This window comes from Mixophyes fleayi, chromosome 4, assembly GCF_038048845.1.
Source record: "Mixophyes fleayi isolate aMixFle1 chromosome 4, aMixFle1.hap1, whole genome shotgun sequence".
Taxonomy (NCBI): Eukaryota; Metazoa; Chordata; class Amphibia; order Anura; family Limnodynastidae; genus Mixophyes; species Mixophyes fleayi.
The window spans coordinates 139,466,457-139,482,208 of record NC_134405.1 but is presented as its reverse complement, the minus strand read 5'-3'; the positions used below and the strand labels follow the sequence as shown (position 1 = coordinate 139,482,208).

The window sequence follows — 15,752 nt, the reverse complement described above, 5'->3', positions numbered from 1 at the left end:
GTGATAGATATCGGGATCTAAGGATCCAATGTAGGTGGACACAATATAAAATATAAGTCATTTACAAATACACAGTAAATATATATAGAATAATGCATGAATAAGATAAAATAAGATAGATTACATATAGTGTATACAAGTGAGTCATTATAAATATGTCCTAATCAATTACAAATTGTAACAGGGTAGTGGCTCAGATATGCATTACAATCATAGAGTATACCATTATAAAATGTTAACTTATATAACTTAACATATATATATATATATATATATATATATATATATATATATATATATATATATATATATATATATATATATATAGTATGTATGTATAGGAGGAGACCATGGAGGGAGCCGGATTGCCAGCTGACCGCAAGGTAAGTAGTCTTTTTTTTTTTTTTTTTTTTTTTTTTGCTGCTTCCGACGGGCCCCCCTGGGCTGCAGGGCCCCCGGGCACCTGCCCATTGTGCCCAATGGGAAAGACGGCCCTGGTGCTTAGACGGGGTTGGCATTTTCTTTCTGCCATATTGTCTCCCTGGCTTACCATGCTTCACATCCCTGAAGTGCGGACAACCTGAGGAAGATTACTTACACCTTCAATCCTATAACAAACAGTTAAACCTAGCCCTAGAAGACCTCTGCATAACAGTGTCCAATTTATCTCCAAAAACCAGGAGTCCTGCAAACAGAAGATTGGTCAGACTATTTTTTAATTGAACGTCTGCTAGCCACTGCTGAGGCCATTGTTCTTTTAATGAAAGCAATGGTATTCAGGGCCACGTCATACAAAAATTCTCTGCCTTTTTGAACAATCTCCATGCTTTACAAAACATGTTGTCTTCTAGCTTTTTTTGCACATCTAAAGTGTCTCATTGTTTAATCTGCCCTCGCCCCTCAGACCATAGCCACACCAGACTTCAAAGCAATTACAGAAGAAATAGGCAACTTCTAAAAACAACTCCATCTTCTATACAAGGGATTCTTAAGAGGATTCCCATTGTCAAGGAATTGTAGTCCTGGACAACATACGTAACACTGAAGCATCTATTTTAGGTGCTACACTCCGCTTCTTAGCTTCATCATCAAAAGGGTACATATGACGCTTATCAACTTCTGTCCATTCCTTAAACATAATTTCCTTTGCCACTTGATGTACTGAAAATACTCTACATTTCTTATTAAGCTCCTCAAAGAGGTGGTGACGACACATATTGTCTGCATCTTGCTGTACTTCCTCTTCCCAGGCTCTGAATAGTAGTGGAGAGCCAGAACTACAGACTGCGTAAAAGGATTTGATATAAATTGTCCATAAACTTATGGGTTTATCTAGTGTGGGTGCTCTTCAGCTCTTTTAATCTGCTGCATGTGAACCCCACAAATGCTAAAACCAGAGCCCATTTCTATATTATTATAATCAGTTATGTACTCCCATTAATCTTTCATCATCTACAATGGGAATGGGTAGTTAGCTATGTTCCCCTCTCTTAAATACTTAAATTCTAGATGGAAGTTGTTCAAGATAATTCCAGTGCCCCCGATGAAGTGGAAATGTTTTTAAACGTGTTTCATGGAACATGCCTATCTCCTCAAAAATTATTTCATACAGGACTTCGTACCCACTCCAGATATGATAGGTGTGGTGACGGTGACACAGACTTATTTGTGTATGGATTTGTCCTCTGGTTGGGAAATTTTGGTTGATGTGGGGGGAACTCACTTGGCTGCATTACTGCCGAAAGTAATGTGGCCTTCGCACTATTACTGTTAATACAACGCTGGTTTTTTTCTCATAACTCAGGGTTAAAATTACTGTATTAATGGTAATATCATTAACGCATCGTTGAGAGCAGCCCAATTGAATTCCTCCCATAGACCTAGTTAATTATTATATTCCCTTCACTCCGGAGTTGGCTATATTCGGTATCCTCCCTAGGAATCGGAGAATAACTGTGGGTAGTAAAAGGAAATACAGCTAGTGAGTAAAGCTATTTTACAAACTTGGACACACCAGCACACTCTATAAACTTGTTTGAAGAAAAATGATTCTTCCTCTTCAGAATGGATTGGGTGAAAGTCTCATTGGATAATGAGATGAAAGCAGAACGTTTCTTTTCTAATTGGGAAAATTACTTGGATACTCACCTGTTGAATATAAGGTAACAAATTCATGAATGTCATACTTCCTGGTATAATTTAAGAGTACTGGCAGATGACCTACCTTTTGCTTTATAAAGAATCTTTTATTTTAGGGGGTTGTTGGTATAGACACAACCCTACTTGGTGGCTTTAGTTTTATTATTTCAACGATGCATCACCTACATTGCTGATGGTAATAATGTTAACATATGGCCTCTGCTACTTATTGTTTGACATATTCTTGCAATATTTTGTCTAATTAGTTCCGAAATTTAATTTCTGAATTTAGTTATAGATACCACTTTTATGACTGAATTTGCGCTTTCTAGAATGATGTATGCCTTAACATATCTGTAACTTTTGTGTTCACAAAATGCTTCTAATAAAAAAAAAAGTTATAACTAGGAAGTGGACAGATGCGGGAGTCTGGAAGACATACCCGAAATCCAGGACTCTTTTTAAACAAGGAACCATTAAATTGAGCTGAAATTAGTCAATACATAGGTTATGACATTGTCTATTTTTATTTCATAGAACTATTCTATTCAAAGAATCCTCAATTTGCGCAATTAGTTTTGCAGAGCTGCAGCTGGCTTGTAGGGAATTTTTCCCATGATCTTATGGTCAAGCTCATCACACATGAACTCAATAAGTCAACAGGGTGGATATCTGGCCATTGTGCCGCCAGTCCAGCGGACACAGTACTCTGATGTTTCTTTACTAAAGTTTTTGCACTAATCAAGTACTGACCACAGGGAGGGCTGGACATTGTAAAATAAGAGTAGTAAACTTTCTTGTTCGTTCTGTCTTGCACTGTGTTCTTTTACCTGTTTCAACCTTTATGTGATTTTTTTTTTTTTTGCAACTCTGCCTATAAAGCCAGCAGACCGGAGTCAGCTTTTTATGGTTACAGAAGACACTGGTATTTAAGGACTCTGTCAACTCTAGCGCCTGTAAGGCACCAGTCTCTTAAACCCTGATCTATTTTTCTGCTTATGGATCTAGGCCTTCCTGTTCTTTTTCTATTCCAGTTAAATCTGGTTGGTAGTCACATTTGTATGAAATCTTCAGTTTCTTGGCAATCTGAAACCATCAATAAATGGACACAATTTTTTGAAAAAGCTGTCATACCTTAGGTTGCAAGCCACAATTTACTTGCTTTAATAAACAAAATCCCACAATTACAATGGTTTCTCTAATACCCAATTGAACTAAGCCTTTGCCATTAGCACGCTGGACGGCTCCTGCCAATGGGGCTTTGCTATTATCTGAACAATAAATTATAAATTGGTAATTTCAATCAGTGATATAAATATATATTTATTATATTGACAAACTACAGCTGTATCAAAGAAGTACAGCTGGCATTTGTCATTCTGTATTTCAAAGCAGCAGAATGATTCTCTGTAGTATAAAGTCCATCTTTTTTAGGGAGATCATCAAAGATGGTTCAACAGTGTGTATGAGTGTAGCACCAGACTGCAAGAAAGCCTTTTAGGATTTTGGAATGGCCATACTAAAGCTTTATGGGTGGAGGGTCACTTACCTTCACCTGCATCTGTTGTCACCATGGAACACTGGATCTACTTAACATTTTGGAGGATGGACACCAATTTGACCCTGTGTCCCTTGACTACATGGTCAGATTGCAACAGGGCACTACAAATGGGTCACATACCTGAACCAGCAATTGTGCACTTCTGGCACTTAAGGCATGGCAAAGACAATTGAAACTGAATACTGAAATGAGTAATTTGTCAAAAGTACACATCACAGCCTTAGAAAAGGAAGGGGCAGTGGCCTTAATGTAGCAGTAGTTGGCTGTAATAGAGTAAGAGGTACAACCATGTATTCCAGGATCTTTTGTATGCTTTTCAGATCCACCAATCCCTGCCCAAACTAGCAGAACTGAGGGCACCCACCTACTGGAGAGACTTGAGAGGGAGAGGGAGAGGGAGTGTGTGTGTTTTTTAACTTGGGACAACTGCCATGCTGTTAAAGCCAGCTAACCTAAGTCATGTTGGTAAAATGGACCAGACTTAGATCTTCTCTTAGAGGCAGCTTCCAAGGCGGTTCTGTTGACATGCTTAGAATCTCAGCGTAACATGGTCTATTTCATCAGTATGGTCCTAACGGAATTACTGGGGTAACCTCTCTGTCATTTAGTACATGAGGAAGCATGGCAATTTAAGGTAAATAATATACTAGATGGTACTTCCATGGGACAGTCATGGCATCTACTAGGAATAGTGCAGCATCGAGTTACGTTGTGGTTCAGCTGAGAGGCTATCATGCAGACTTCTGACTAACCCCACCTCTCCACAATCTGGTTGAAAACTTTGGGGTGAAGGAACAATTCACCTGTATCAATGGCATACTGGCTAAATATGTTTGCCTTCCAATTTTCTATCCCTGGGATAAATACTACTAAGAGCAATTAGAATGTTCCACCAAGCGCAGTATCTTAGAGAGTTCCGTCTTCACCAAGGAGCTAAGGTTATCCCCATGGTGGTTTAAACCACAGCCATGGCAATGCCCAATAGTCCGTTCTAAAGGGTAGTTCCAATGAAATACAAAAGTTTGTCAGAGTCTTTTGCATCACTCTGAGCTCAAAAATATTAATGGGCAAGCTATGCCTCCACGTAGGACCAAAGTCCATGTAGTCAGAGGTTCAACATCACTACACGCTGGAATCTATGGTCACAATGGCACAGCCCCAGATGAAGAAGGGATAGTCATAGCTGAAGTTTTGTCTGTTCAACCACCACATAAGAGACTGATGAGTCTGTGGCAACAGTCTGAAGAACTATATTGCAAAGAGAGGGTTGGACCTCAACCATCTAGCTAGAATTTTGTTTTGTAAAATCAGGGTGTGGAAACATACAAGTTGCACCACTTCAAAGCACAATACTATTCTACCTATTAACTTCATGTAATGGAGAATTGATACCTGCCCGAGATAACAGAGCTTTCACATGTTACAGAACAGTCAAAATCTTCTTCAGGAAGAAATAATTTGACACAACTGGTGTCAGAGGAGGCCCATAAAAATGATGTGCTGGGCCAAGACTGGACTTTTGCTAAATCACCTAGCCATAGAATTCCACTGTGCTTCCCCTGTTAAGAGCAAACAGGTTAAGAGAAGGGCAAAAGGTCCTCCAGGTATGTATGACTGTTGCCCCTTTAGACCTCAAAAGAGCTGCCACGATTGTCACAACTTTTGTGAATACCATGGTGCTGTTGCCATACCAAAGGGTAGTGCTCTGAAATGGTAATGGGATTTTTCCACTGCAAACTTGAGAAGGCTGTGATGTCCCTCACAGACTGTGATATGGAGATACGCTTTCATGTCCATGGAGGTGAAGATTTGTCATGACAATGACAACCAATTGAACAAACTCCATTCTGAAACTTGTTCACCCGCATATGCACATTCAGGGACCTCAGGTTCAGGATGGTCGAAAAAATCAAGTTGGTTTCTGTACAAGGAATATGTATGAATAATAACCCAAACACTCCCGTTCTGTGGCAACTGGTACAATCACTCCAGACTACAGGGACTGAATGTCCCCCAGAATGGCCCATCTCCAGCTTCTGTCTTTATGAAAAAGGGTGTTAAAAATAAACAATAAAAAAAACACAGCCTGGGTGGAAGTCCTAAGAGGTCCAAGTAATCTTTTTCTATAGTGACTCTGATCCACTGGTCCCAAAAAAGCAAGAGACAGCCCCCACACCAACTACTGATCAGCGTGTTTGGAATCTGGATGTCTGCCTGGCCAAGCCTACTTACCACTTTTGGTGACCACCTCGTGGAGCAAAGGACTGCCCCCCTCCCCTGAGAAGTGAAAGGACTGGAATGGCTGACCTTTCGATTTTGCAGCATTAAACTGGAAGAAAGATATTTTCCCTTGTGGTCAGAGAAATAAACCAGTCTGGTTCTTGACCAGAGGACAGTCTTCAAAAGAAAATGCTTCCAGAGTCCTTTTGTACTCCACATCTGCCACCTATGACCTAACCCTGAGAATATATGTGTTCGCTACCTCTAAGGCGAAGTCCTGAAGAAACACCGTCTTCAAGGACTGTTTTCTCCTAAATACTCTGTTTCCTTCACACGTTCTACAGAGTGCAAAAATTCTGATCTGGACATGCCATATTGTATGCCCATTCTGATCTGCTCAGCCCACAATGTTGACCCAAGTGGCCGCTAGAACAGATCAGTGATGTGCCTGCTGCGACGATAGGATTTCAAAATAATCTAGCTTTTTTTTTTATGTCTGTACTATCCTTTCAGAAAGCAGCTCTTCAGAATAGGAATAGTGGTGGATTTTGCATAACAGGCAATGGGGGAATCCACGCTTTGAGGAATATCCCATTTTCCTATAACTGGGACCTGCCATCTAGTTTCTGCCCTGCCTCACCACAATTTCAGTCATCTGCGGGGAGAAAGGAAAATAAACTCTCCGCTTCTTTTTGAATAAGGATACATCAGGAAACCTGGGTTCCTCCATAGACTGAATGTCAAGTTTGTCAAGCTGCTAAAGTCAGTTCCTCAAACCTGCCTGCATCCTCACATGTCAGGTCCTCATTGTCTGTGTCCTGCTAAATCTTGCATTTTTCCTGAGAGGAGCGTTCCAATTCAGAAACACTTAACAGACCTGGCGCTGACAAGGCTTTCAGTATAATGAAGCCTACCAACAACCTTTCCAGTAAGGAAGACACTCATGCCAATCCCTGTACAAACTTCTCAAGGTTTTGGATCCAGGGATGTACCTGCACTGCAATGAGATGCGACAAGGCTTCCCGAGAAAGAGTGGTCCACTGCTAGTCCCTGAAGTTAGATTAGCAGGGATATATTCACCTACCTTCATAGGACTCACTGCATGCCAGTTCCGCAATGGACTAAGCTCGCTCCTTAGACCATGGTCATCACAGTCTCAGAAGCCAGGCATCTGGTTCTGAACATTAATTTGATAATTTTCCATGGAAAGTACATAACAAATAATCCCACAGCAGTCTGGGATCAGGAAGTAATCCCTTTATGATGATGCCAAGAAAAAAAAAACAGAGATAGAATTTAAAACCTATAATGCAATCTGGGCCAAGTGAGTGAACGAACAGGAGATATATCTTCCCTAACCCATGGGTACTATAAAACTGACAAGTTATTGGTAAAGGTCAAAGTTTAGTTTTAGTGCCTATTACAGTACCTGCACCCTCTATATCCACAGTTGAGCAACATCCACCAAAAAGGATGAATGAGAAAAACAGTTTTGATTTTTTACAAATTATTCCAAATGAAACTGGGTCTCTTAAACAGAAAAATGAAATGTTTAGCTTTAGTGTAAAAAACTACCCTTGCTGAAATATTTTTTTCAGTTTGTCTTTCTCCATTATAAAAGTACATCCCATAAGGCAGGTCTCACTTTATTACCTTATTAATGATCTGATATGATCTTTAATGCAGATATCATTGTGGTTTCTGTTCCAGCTATTAAAATACTATCACCATATCAAATCATATACACAAATCACCTAATAATTTTAAGGGGGGAACCATGCATTTTAATAACTCAGCCAAATGGCCAAACAAAACCACCACATATTGAGCTAGCTTAACTATATACAACAGATATATAACATACACAAAATATGTCTATTCTGCTACGTACTCATACCAGAGCTTTTAGAAGCCAGCAAATTGTGTGTGAATACTTTGTATGTGTTGAAGACGAAGGATGAGGGTATGTATAACAATATTTTCAATAAGTTACTTTAAGATGTAAGGCAGTGGGTCAGGAATCACTATCTTGATAGTATTTATTGACTGTTTAAACGTGTTGGGTACAGGTGATCGGTGCTGAATATTCCAACACAGAGGACTCCTCCAATTAAAAGCCGAATCTGGAAAAAAAAAACGATTTAAAGAGAAGCAGACTTACCTTCATACAGACGTTGGAGATGTCCGATCGGCGCAGGACGCCGACCTCAAGTGATTCCGACTACCGTGGTGTCCGTCAGTAGACTTTAATGTCATTGCAACGTCTATCCCTTTTAATTTAAGCGGCAATGTCTGGTTAAGTGTTTAAACACTTAAACTGCGGAGTTTGACATTGCCGCTTTAAATTAAAAGGGATAGACGTTGCAATGACGTTAAAGTCTACTGACGGACACCTCGGTAGTCGGAGTCACTTGAGGTCGGCGTCCTGCAACGATCGGACATCCCTAACGTCGGTATCCACAAGAATTTCCCATCACAGGCAGTAAAAACAAGTTCAGTAGATAAATGCTTCACATACTTTTAAACATTAGTTAGTCCATTTATTTCTCTGGATATATTTCTGCTTTCATATATCTAGACACAACCCAAGGACTGCATGTTTGACACAATGTACAAGAACTGATGTATTCTACAAAAACAGGAAACTTCAACCTGAGAATTGTATTATGTACAAAGAGTATCCATCTATTAAAATCACTGCCCAAACTTCTCCTAGGGAAGTGGAGGAATGTGATACTAATTAACCCTTTCACCGCAAAAGAATTACAATAATGCAAGAATTATTATTGTCTTAATGTCATGGAAGGCATTTACAAATATTAAAGAAATGCTGCTTAAATTGTAATGAAATAGATTGAAGATTATCACACTATTTCTTTATGAGAGACTCCATATCTTAATACTTGCCAGTGAATTATTTTTGCTGTAAGTAGTAGACACGAATGGACTTGCTGAGAGCATCTGTAGCATTACAGTTATGGCGGTTGTAGATAAATACTTGGGATTCCTCATGTTCGGTCCTTAAAGTAACATTGTAAGCACTCTGTGTCTGTATTAAAATACCCTGCTTTGCCCACATATGATGTGATGACATGTGTTGAGCACAACAGTAAATGTATCACCTGAAAATCTCTAGAGTCCCAACTGGAAGGCATATACCTTATACATTAGCAAATGTATTTATTTAGATATCATACTGCTTGCAAATTACATTTGCTAAGATAATTTATAGAAGTCACAATAAAAGGTTTATATAAGTAAAAGTGACCCATAAATAATAAGTAAATGTTATCAGGTTACACTCTCCTAACCTCACCAAATAGATTTAAAAAGGTTACACATCCTGCATTTACCAATATTTCCCCTCAGAGGGAAGAGCCTATCAAAATTCAAAAACTGTAGGGAATGCAGCCAGCGATTATTTTACCAGTACATTTGATAAATACTGGAGGCTGCTATGCTAATAATTCAGTAGAAACAAAAAAAATGAGGCTGGTATTCTCTTTAATTTTCGTACAACCGTAAAACTTATGGAAAATAAACCCATAAAAAAAAACCCAACAACAAATCTATTTACATTGGGACAAAACACCTTGTAGGATGTCTTTTTTCCTACTAAAATTATTTTTGCATGGTTAATGGCGGGTCAATATTGGCATTTTGAATTTTTGTATGCTTTTAACAAATATGGGGGTGGGGATGTGAGGGGATGGAGGATACATGGGGTATTAAATGAATGAGGAAGCCACTGCTATGCTCACTTGAACGATATTTAAGATTTTTTTTTATTCAAATGTGCATTTAAAGAGCGAAAACAATTTGGTGGAGCATAGTAAGGAAATCATATGCATTTTAGTTTGTGAAATATTCTGATTTGGCATTGTGTAGAATAACTTACAGGTCCAGGCCAGATCAGGCTGCACAGTGGAGTTAATGTGCTATACAGGTCAGTATGAAAAGAAGAAAAAAAAAAAAAACACATTTTAGGGACTATAAATCTGCTTTTGTTAAAGGGGCATGGGGAGAAAAATCTAACTTATTTTGACAATTACAATTTCTGAAAAGTTTAACTTGATGGGCCGTGTCTTTTTTTCAACTTAACTGTGCTATAAAACAGTCGGGCTTATGCTTCATTCAATCTCTGTTTAGCCTTGTCATTATTCTTCTTGAATGTCTATGCATAAAGAAGTCATTGTAAGATAAGTGGCATCCATGAACCCTGTACTACACTTTACTGACCAACTCGTAGAGTGCAGGTTAGGGAACCACAGCTTTACAGTACACTGACATATGATACAAAAGCAAAGTCTTCTGCATAGCTTGCGATTGCTGATAGCTAATTAAAATAGGATTCAAAATGTGTAATATTTATACATAGCAACACTGACTGCTCACAGTTCTATATATATTATAACTTTACAACATTTCCATTTACATTTTGCATGACAATCTTCACATTAAATCCATACAGTGTTATTATAATTTACACTTACTCTTTGTAGGTTTAACTTTCTCCCTCTCCCACCCACCATTATTGTTGGATTCATTATTTGAGCGCTAAACAGGTTCAGCAATACCCAGGGACAGAAAACACTGTTGCAAATGACACATTTAAAAAAAAAAAAATAAAAAAAAAATTCAGTTCATAGTTAGTCTCCGAGACATGATTTGCAGGCCCAATATAAGGATGAGTGAACTTAAAAAACCCCAAAACAATCAAAACTACATTTTCAGAATAGCAGACAATTTGTGTTCTTGCAGTGAAAGGGTTAAAAAGCTCAACCTTCTAAATTTTCCCAGCACACAACTCCATAAGTCTCATGCTGTTTTGGACATTCCTCTATATACAGCAATATACAATAATAATAATTAAATGGAGTACAATAACCACAGAGTTAAAATACCATTAGCAATTTAACAATTCCTGTTAATCCAAGTGGCACACATGATGAACACAGGGTGCTGTCCTCACTGTATTCTATCAACAGTGAACAAAGACCAATCAGCAGCCCGGATCACATAGCTGACTGGCGATAATAGGTGTGGTCCAGGATTCCTTGGGGCTCATCTCCATGAGTTTGAAACTGAATATTTATATTACTGTTGAGAAACTGTTTTTTCATACAAGCATATTCTCCCTTCTCATTACAGTCTATACATTGAAGAAGAGTTAAGCAAGCAAAATCCGGTGACATGGTAATAAAAAAAAAATCCTTAGTGGTTTTCACCTGTTTCCTAAGTTATAGTTGGAACATCAAGAGTCCAAACTCCAACCACTCTGCAGCCAGGACACAAGGACTGGACAATCAAATGTCACTGTGCAAACATTCCTACAGTTTAGCCCCACTGACAGCCAAAGCAGATCAGTAAAATATCTGATGTTTCTTTATACTAAAAAACTGAAGACTGATAACCATTGGATGTTAAAGATGTGAATAAAAACAATTTTTTTCTTTATGTATTTTCTTTTTATATCCTCTGTCAAGTTTATTTTCCCCTGCATCTTATTTCCTTGTTACAAGGAAGCACAGGCACCATGTAGAGCTATTCACCATAATACAATAACTGAAAACTGACTGGTGAACCAAGATGTATCCTACAGGTAAGTATTTTACAGATTAACCAGATGCAAATGATTTCTTGGATATTACAGATGTCACTTCAGTTGAGCCGCATGAAGGACCTGATCTCGCCATTGAGGTGATGGTTATTCTCAGGAAAATGCTAACCATAACCATTTAAATTTTGGAGGAAGATCTTTCTTGAAGGTTGCAGCTTCCATCGCAACTGTAAGTTGTCTTCTGTAGAATGACTTGAAGGGACTGCACATACCCAAATTACTGGATGTTTATACCCACCAATTTAGCGAAGGCTAAGGTGTTTTACCTCCTTGCATAAACTTAGAAACACCAGCTTGATATGGATTGACATATTAAGCTGTATGCTTCCATGTGGTACCTCAGTGTTACTATTTTTTCAGTGGTGGTCTGACATTTTGGATGTTATTCCTAAAGCCTCATGCATCAGATAGGCAACTCTGGATCCGGTCAATCCACTGCTGGGCCAGCAAAGGGTCTGAGGCACAGAAATTATAGACCCGCCGAGTTGTCTTCAACTAGAGAGAAAAAAAAAATGATGACATCATGAAGAATGTGAAATGCATGGGAAGGGATATCTAAATTCATGACACAAAGTAAGTAGTATTACAGGATATAAATATTTAGACTGATGCTTAAGACATCAACTTGACAGAATAATCTGGCCAAAACTTAGCAGAATAATCAAAAAAATAAGTATAGGAAAAGACATTTAGACTTACATCAAAAAATGCCCTTTCATCCACAGTCTTGGGAGCACCCAGTGTTGGAGTACCTGCAGATATAGCCTCTACCTCTGCCAGGTCAATCTCCCCTTTACATTCAGTGTCTGTATGGCTCTCGTAATATCGCAGCTAACCAGGAAGTATAACATAGATAGCATTATAATGAATGTATGACATAAAATTAATCTAACATAAGAATGAGAGAGAGATGAAACTGTTATTTGGAAATTAAAGAAAATGGTCTTGTTTTATGTCAAAGAAAAAAACATAATAAGGAAACATCTACTGTATATGATCGGGGTAGAAGATAAATAAATATTGCTCAGAGGGGGAAAAATGCAATAAAATTGGCGGAAGAAATAAAACCACCACAAAAAAAGCTCTCGCACACTTATCATGACTTTCTGGGTAACAGCTGGAGCTTAAAGTGGTGGTATTTTTTTGTGTCTTTATAAAAAAAATTAGGATAGAGTAAATTTACAGGACTATTTACTTCCACTTTCTGCTTCCTCGACTCTTAAAAAAATACCTCCAATAAGAAAAGCTATGATCTAGCATGTGAGGGAGAGCAATTTTGCCACAACATAAGACTTGCATAATTAGTCCACAGGTCCGCAAGTCATGGATTTTGAGCTGCTAAGAACTACACCTTCAATTAAGTTCAACTGTCAGACCCATATTGCTAAATTTGGTTGAACCCGATTTGGTGGATTATGCAACTGGCCAGAAATCGCTGTATGTGTGGTCCGAAAACAACTGCAATGCCTGTTAATCATCATTATCGGTCATGTTGGTAAATGTGATTGGCAGATGACCCTTATTCTCTCTTGTGTGTGGCGATCATCCAACCACACCAACTGGCTCTAACCCGACTAGAAATTATCTGGTAACTCTGGCCTATATCACAGTTGGTGACCAAAGTGGACAGTGATCAGGGTGTGGACTGAACATCTAGATAGGCTTGGCATAACATATTATAATTATTGTATTTCTGTTACCTGATGTTTTGTCTTGTCCAACACAAACCAGCGTGGTTTCCAGGGTTTCATAAAAGCCCCTTTCTTATACAAAATCCCCTCATATGATCTGAAAAGACAGAAAACGTGAACTTATTCCACAGATTTGATATCATATATTATATTATAAACAGATCATGGAAATAAGAGGGGTTCGTCTAATTCACTGTATGGTCATTGGTACAAAGAATTTAATTCCCTGTCCAAATAGTGTAGAATACTACCAAACTGCAAAAAAAAAACCTGTTAAGGTTACAAGAAGCAAAGAACAGCACAAAGTATACCAAATTAAGAAAAAACCTGTTCTAATAAGTTAGCACAATGAACAAAAAGAATGGTTAGCACTTGTATCTCTCTGTGTTGTGGAACCAGTTTGTTAGACTGTATTGAGCAGTTAGAATAAACCAAAATATTGTGGTGATAACCTACAGCGGTTCACAAATTATATAAGCAGCTCTGTATAAAATAACATACAATTTCTTAGTTACTTTTACTCAACTGGTTTAATTAACAATCATAACATATAAAATAAACTATTAGAGCAAGCCGAATAATACCAGACTTTCATACGATAAGTTAAGATTACATCCAGGTATAGTATTTGTTTAGGTCTCGTCTCAGCAAACATCTTTTTATAACCAGTGTAAAAAGAGGGTTTCTATAACAACTTTAAATCCATATTTCTGAATTCCATCTCGGGGAACACTGTCACATTGGGGTTGAGGTGAGGGCGCAAAAGCTGGGCACTTAATGTTTAAACTTCTGAATATTGAAGTTCCTCGCTTCTCATAACCCCATTTATCCTCTGTTTATACTATGCTTTGAGGCTTTGCAATATGTAAACACAAGAATACTATGCAAAAACATAGTCCAAACAAATCGCTGAACTAAACACTGGCATAAAAGGTGGAAATTCAGTGCCCCCAAGATGGATTTCAAGAAATGGATTTAATGTAAGTATAAAAATTCTTTTTTCTCCCTGTGCCTATCTTGGGGACATTCCAAAGCTGCCCCTAGTGGAAGGAACTCTCAGACACAGCTGAAGACAACACTTTCCATTCAAAGGAGAATTGCTGGAAGGAAAAACATGAAAACAATAAAATCTTGTAAACATGTGGACAGAGGACCAAGTGGCTGCTGAGACATAGGTGCTCAGCCAAAGCCCAGTGATGCTCTACCCAAAAGTGCTCGCTGGTCTAGTGAAGTGAGGAGAAAAACACTTTTTGGAATAGGCTGACCAGAACTAAAACATTAGTCTTACTGAAGACAAGCCCTGCAGCTGTGGGAAAAGGCATCTTCATATAAATAGCAGTCCAAAAAGAGCTAGAAATTATAACATAAAAGTTTGGAGAATCTGTCATGGTGGATTGCACTAATTCCACCATTGAGATTTCAGATAAGCTCATTATTATTTACACATTGCTACGAGTCCACTTGGCACTTTATAGTTTTCTCACTGTGCACTTTATACTACTACATTATGTATGGTGCTTGTGTTCTCTTTTGTTTTTTGATCAGAACTAGAGTATGCCTGCTGAATAGTGGACCTGATCCATCTGGCTAAAGTCTGTTTTGATGCTGGTCAACTCCTACCCTCTGCACGTAGTAATGAATCGGCAGACACCATAAGTTCTATTTAGGTAGTTTGAGCGCACTGACCGCATCCAGGAGAGCCAGCTGTTAATGGTCTGACCCCTGTAATCAGGGAATTAGCATAATTTGCTGATTAAAGTGGAAACCTACCACCACCTTAGGTTGGAATGACGGATTTGTCCGTAATCCACCATGAAAAATCAAGAAGGACATTTTCCAAATAAAATGCTTTAACTCAATTGTCTCCAAAGGTTCAAATGAAGGTAGCTAATGAGCCAAAAAGAACCAAGCTAAGACCCCATGGTGATGTTGGAGTGACATAGGAAGGCTGAATGTGTAAAACACTCTGCAAGAAGGTATAAATCTCTGGAATCTGGGCCAACTTCTTATGAAAATATACAAATCACAAACTTGAACGTAAGGGAACTAAGCTTAATGGCATCTGTCCAGTCAGTCTTGGAGAAAGGAAATAAGACAAGAAAGCCAAAAGGAAGATGTAATGGCCTGCGTTTGCACAAAACCACATAAGTCTTCTAAACCCTATGCAGAAACTGGCTTCTAGGTTTCAACAGTCTGTATAAATCCTTCGGACAATCCTTTGGCGCTCAAGATCGTATCTTCAACAGTCATGCCATTAATCCAGATGACATGTCCTGCTGTCGGAATAGATTTTGGGAGAGAAGACCTTTCTGCAGAGGAAGTCACCATCTTTAGAATGTTGGCGTACCAGGCTCTTCATAGTCTATCTGCAACCACTAGGATCACAGGAACCCCTTCCCTCTTCGCCTTCTTGAGGATGCAACAGAGCTTTGGAATCGGGTGGAAGGCAGATCAACCTTAACTTTCAAAGAACAGTCATGCCAACTTATCCCTGGTCCAGAAGCAGGACATGCTTGCTCAC

General features: G+C 38.6%; 1 protein-coding gene across 8 annotated transcripts in view; it reads right to left on the bottom strand.

Annotated features, from left to right (window-relative positions):
* Positions 1-8,438: 8,438 nt before the first annotated feature.
* Positions 8,439-15,752, bottom strand: part of SBF1 (SET binding factor 1) — a 146,168-nt gene continuing 138,854 nt past the window's right edge. For all 8 annotated transcript variants that reach the window (XM_075208486.1, XM_075208490.1, XM_075208493.1 and 5 more), the window contains 3 exons: positions 13,241-13,328; positions 12,240-12,371; positions 8,439-12,035 (listed from right to left, as the gene is read on the bottom strand). In XM_075208486.1, coding sequence (XP_075064587.1) covers positions 11,937-12,035; positions 12,240-12,371; positions 13,241-13,328 — 319 coding nt within the window. In that variant the 3' untranslated portion in view covers positions 8,439-11,936. The remainder of the gene's footprint in view (positions 12,036-12,239; positions 12,372-13,240; positions 13,329-15,752) is intronic.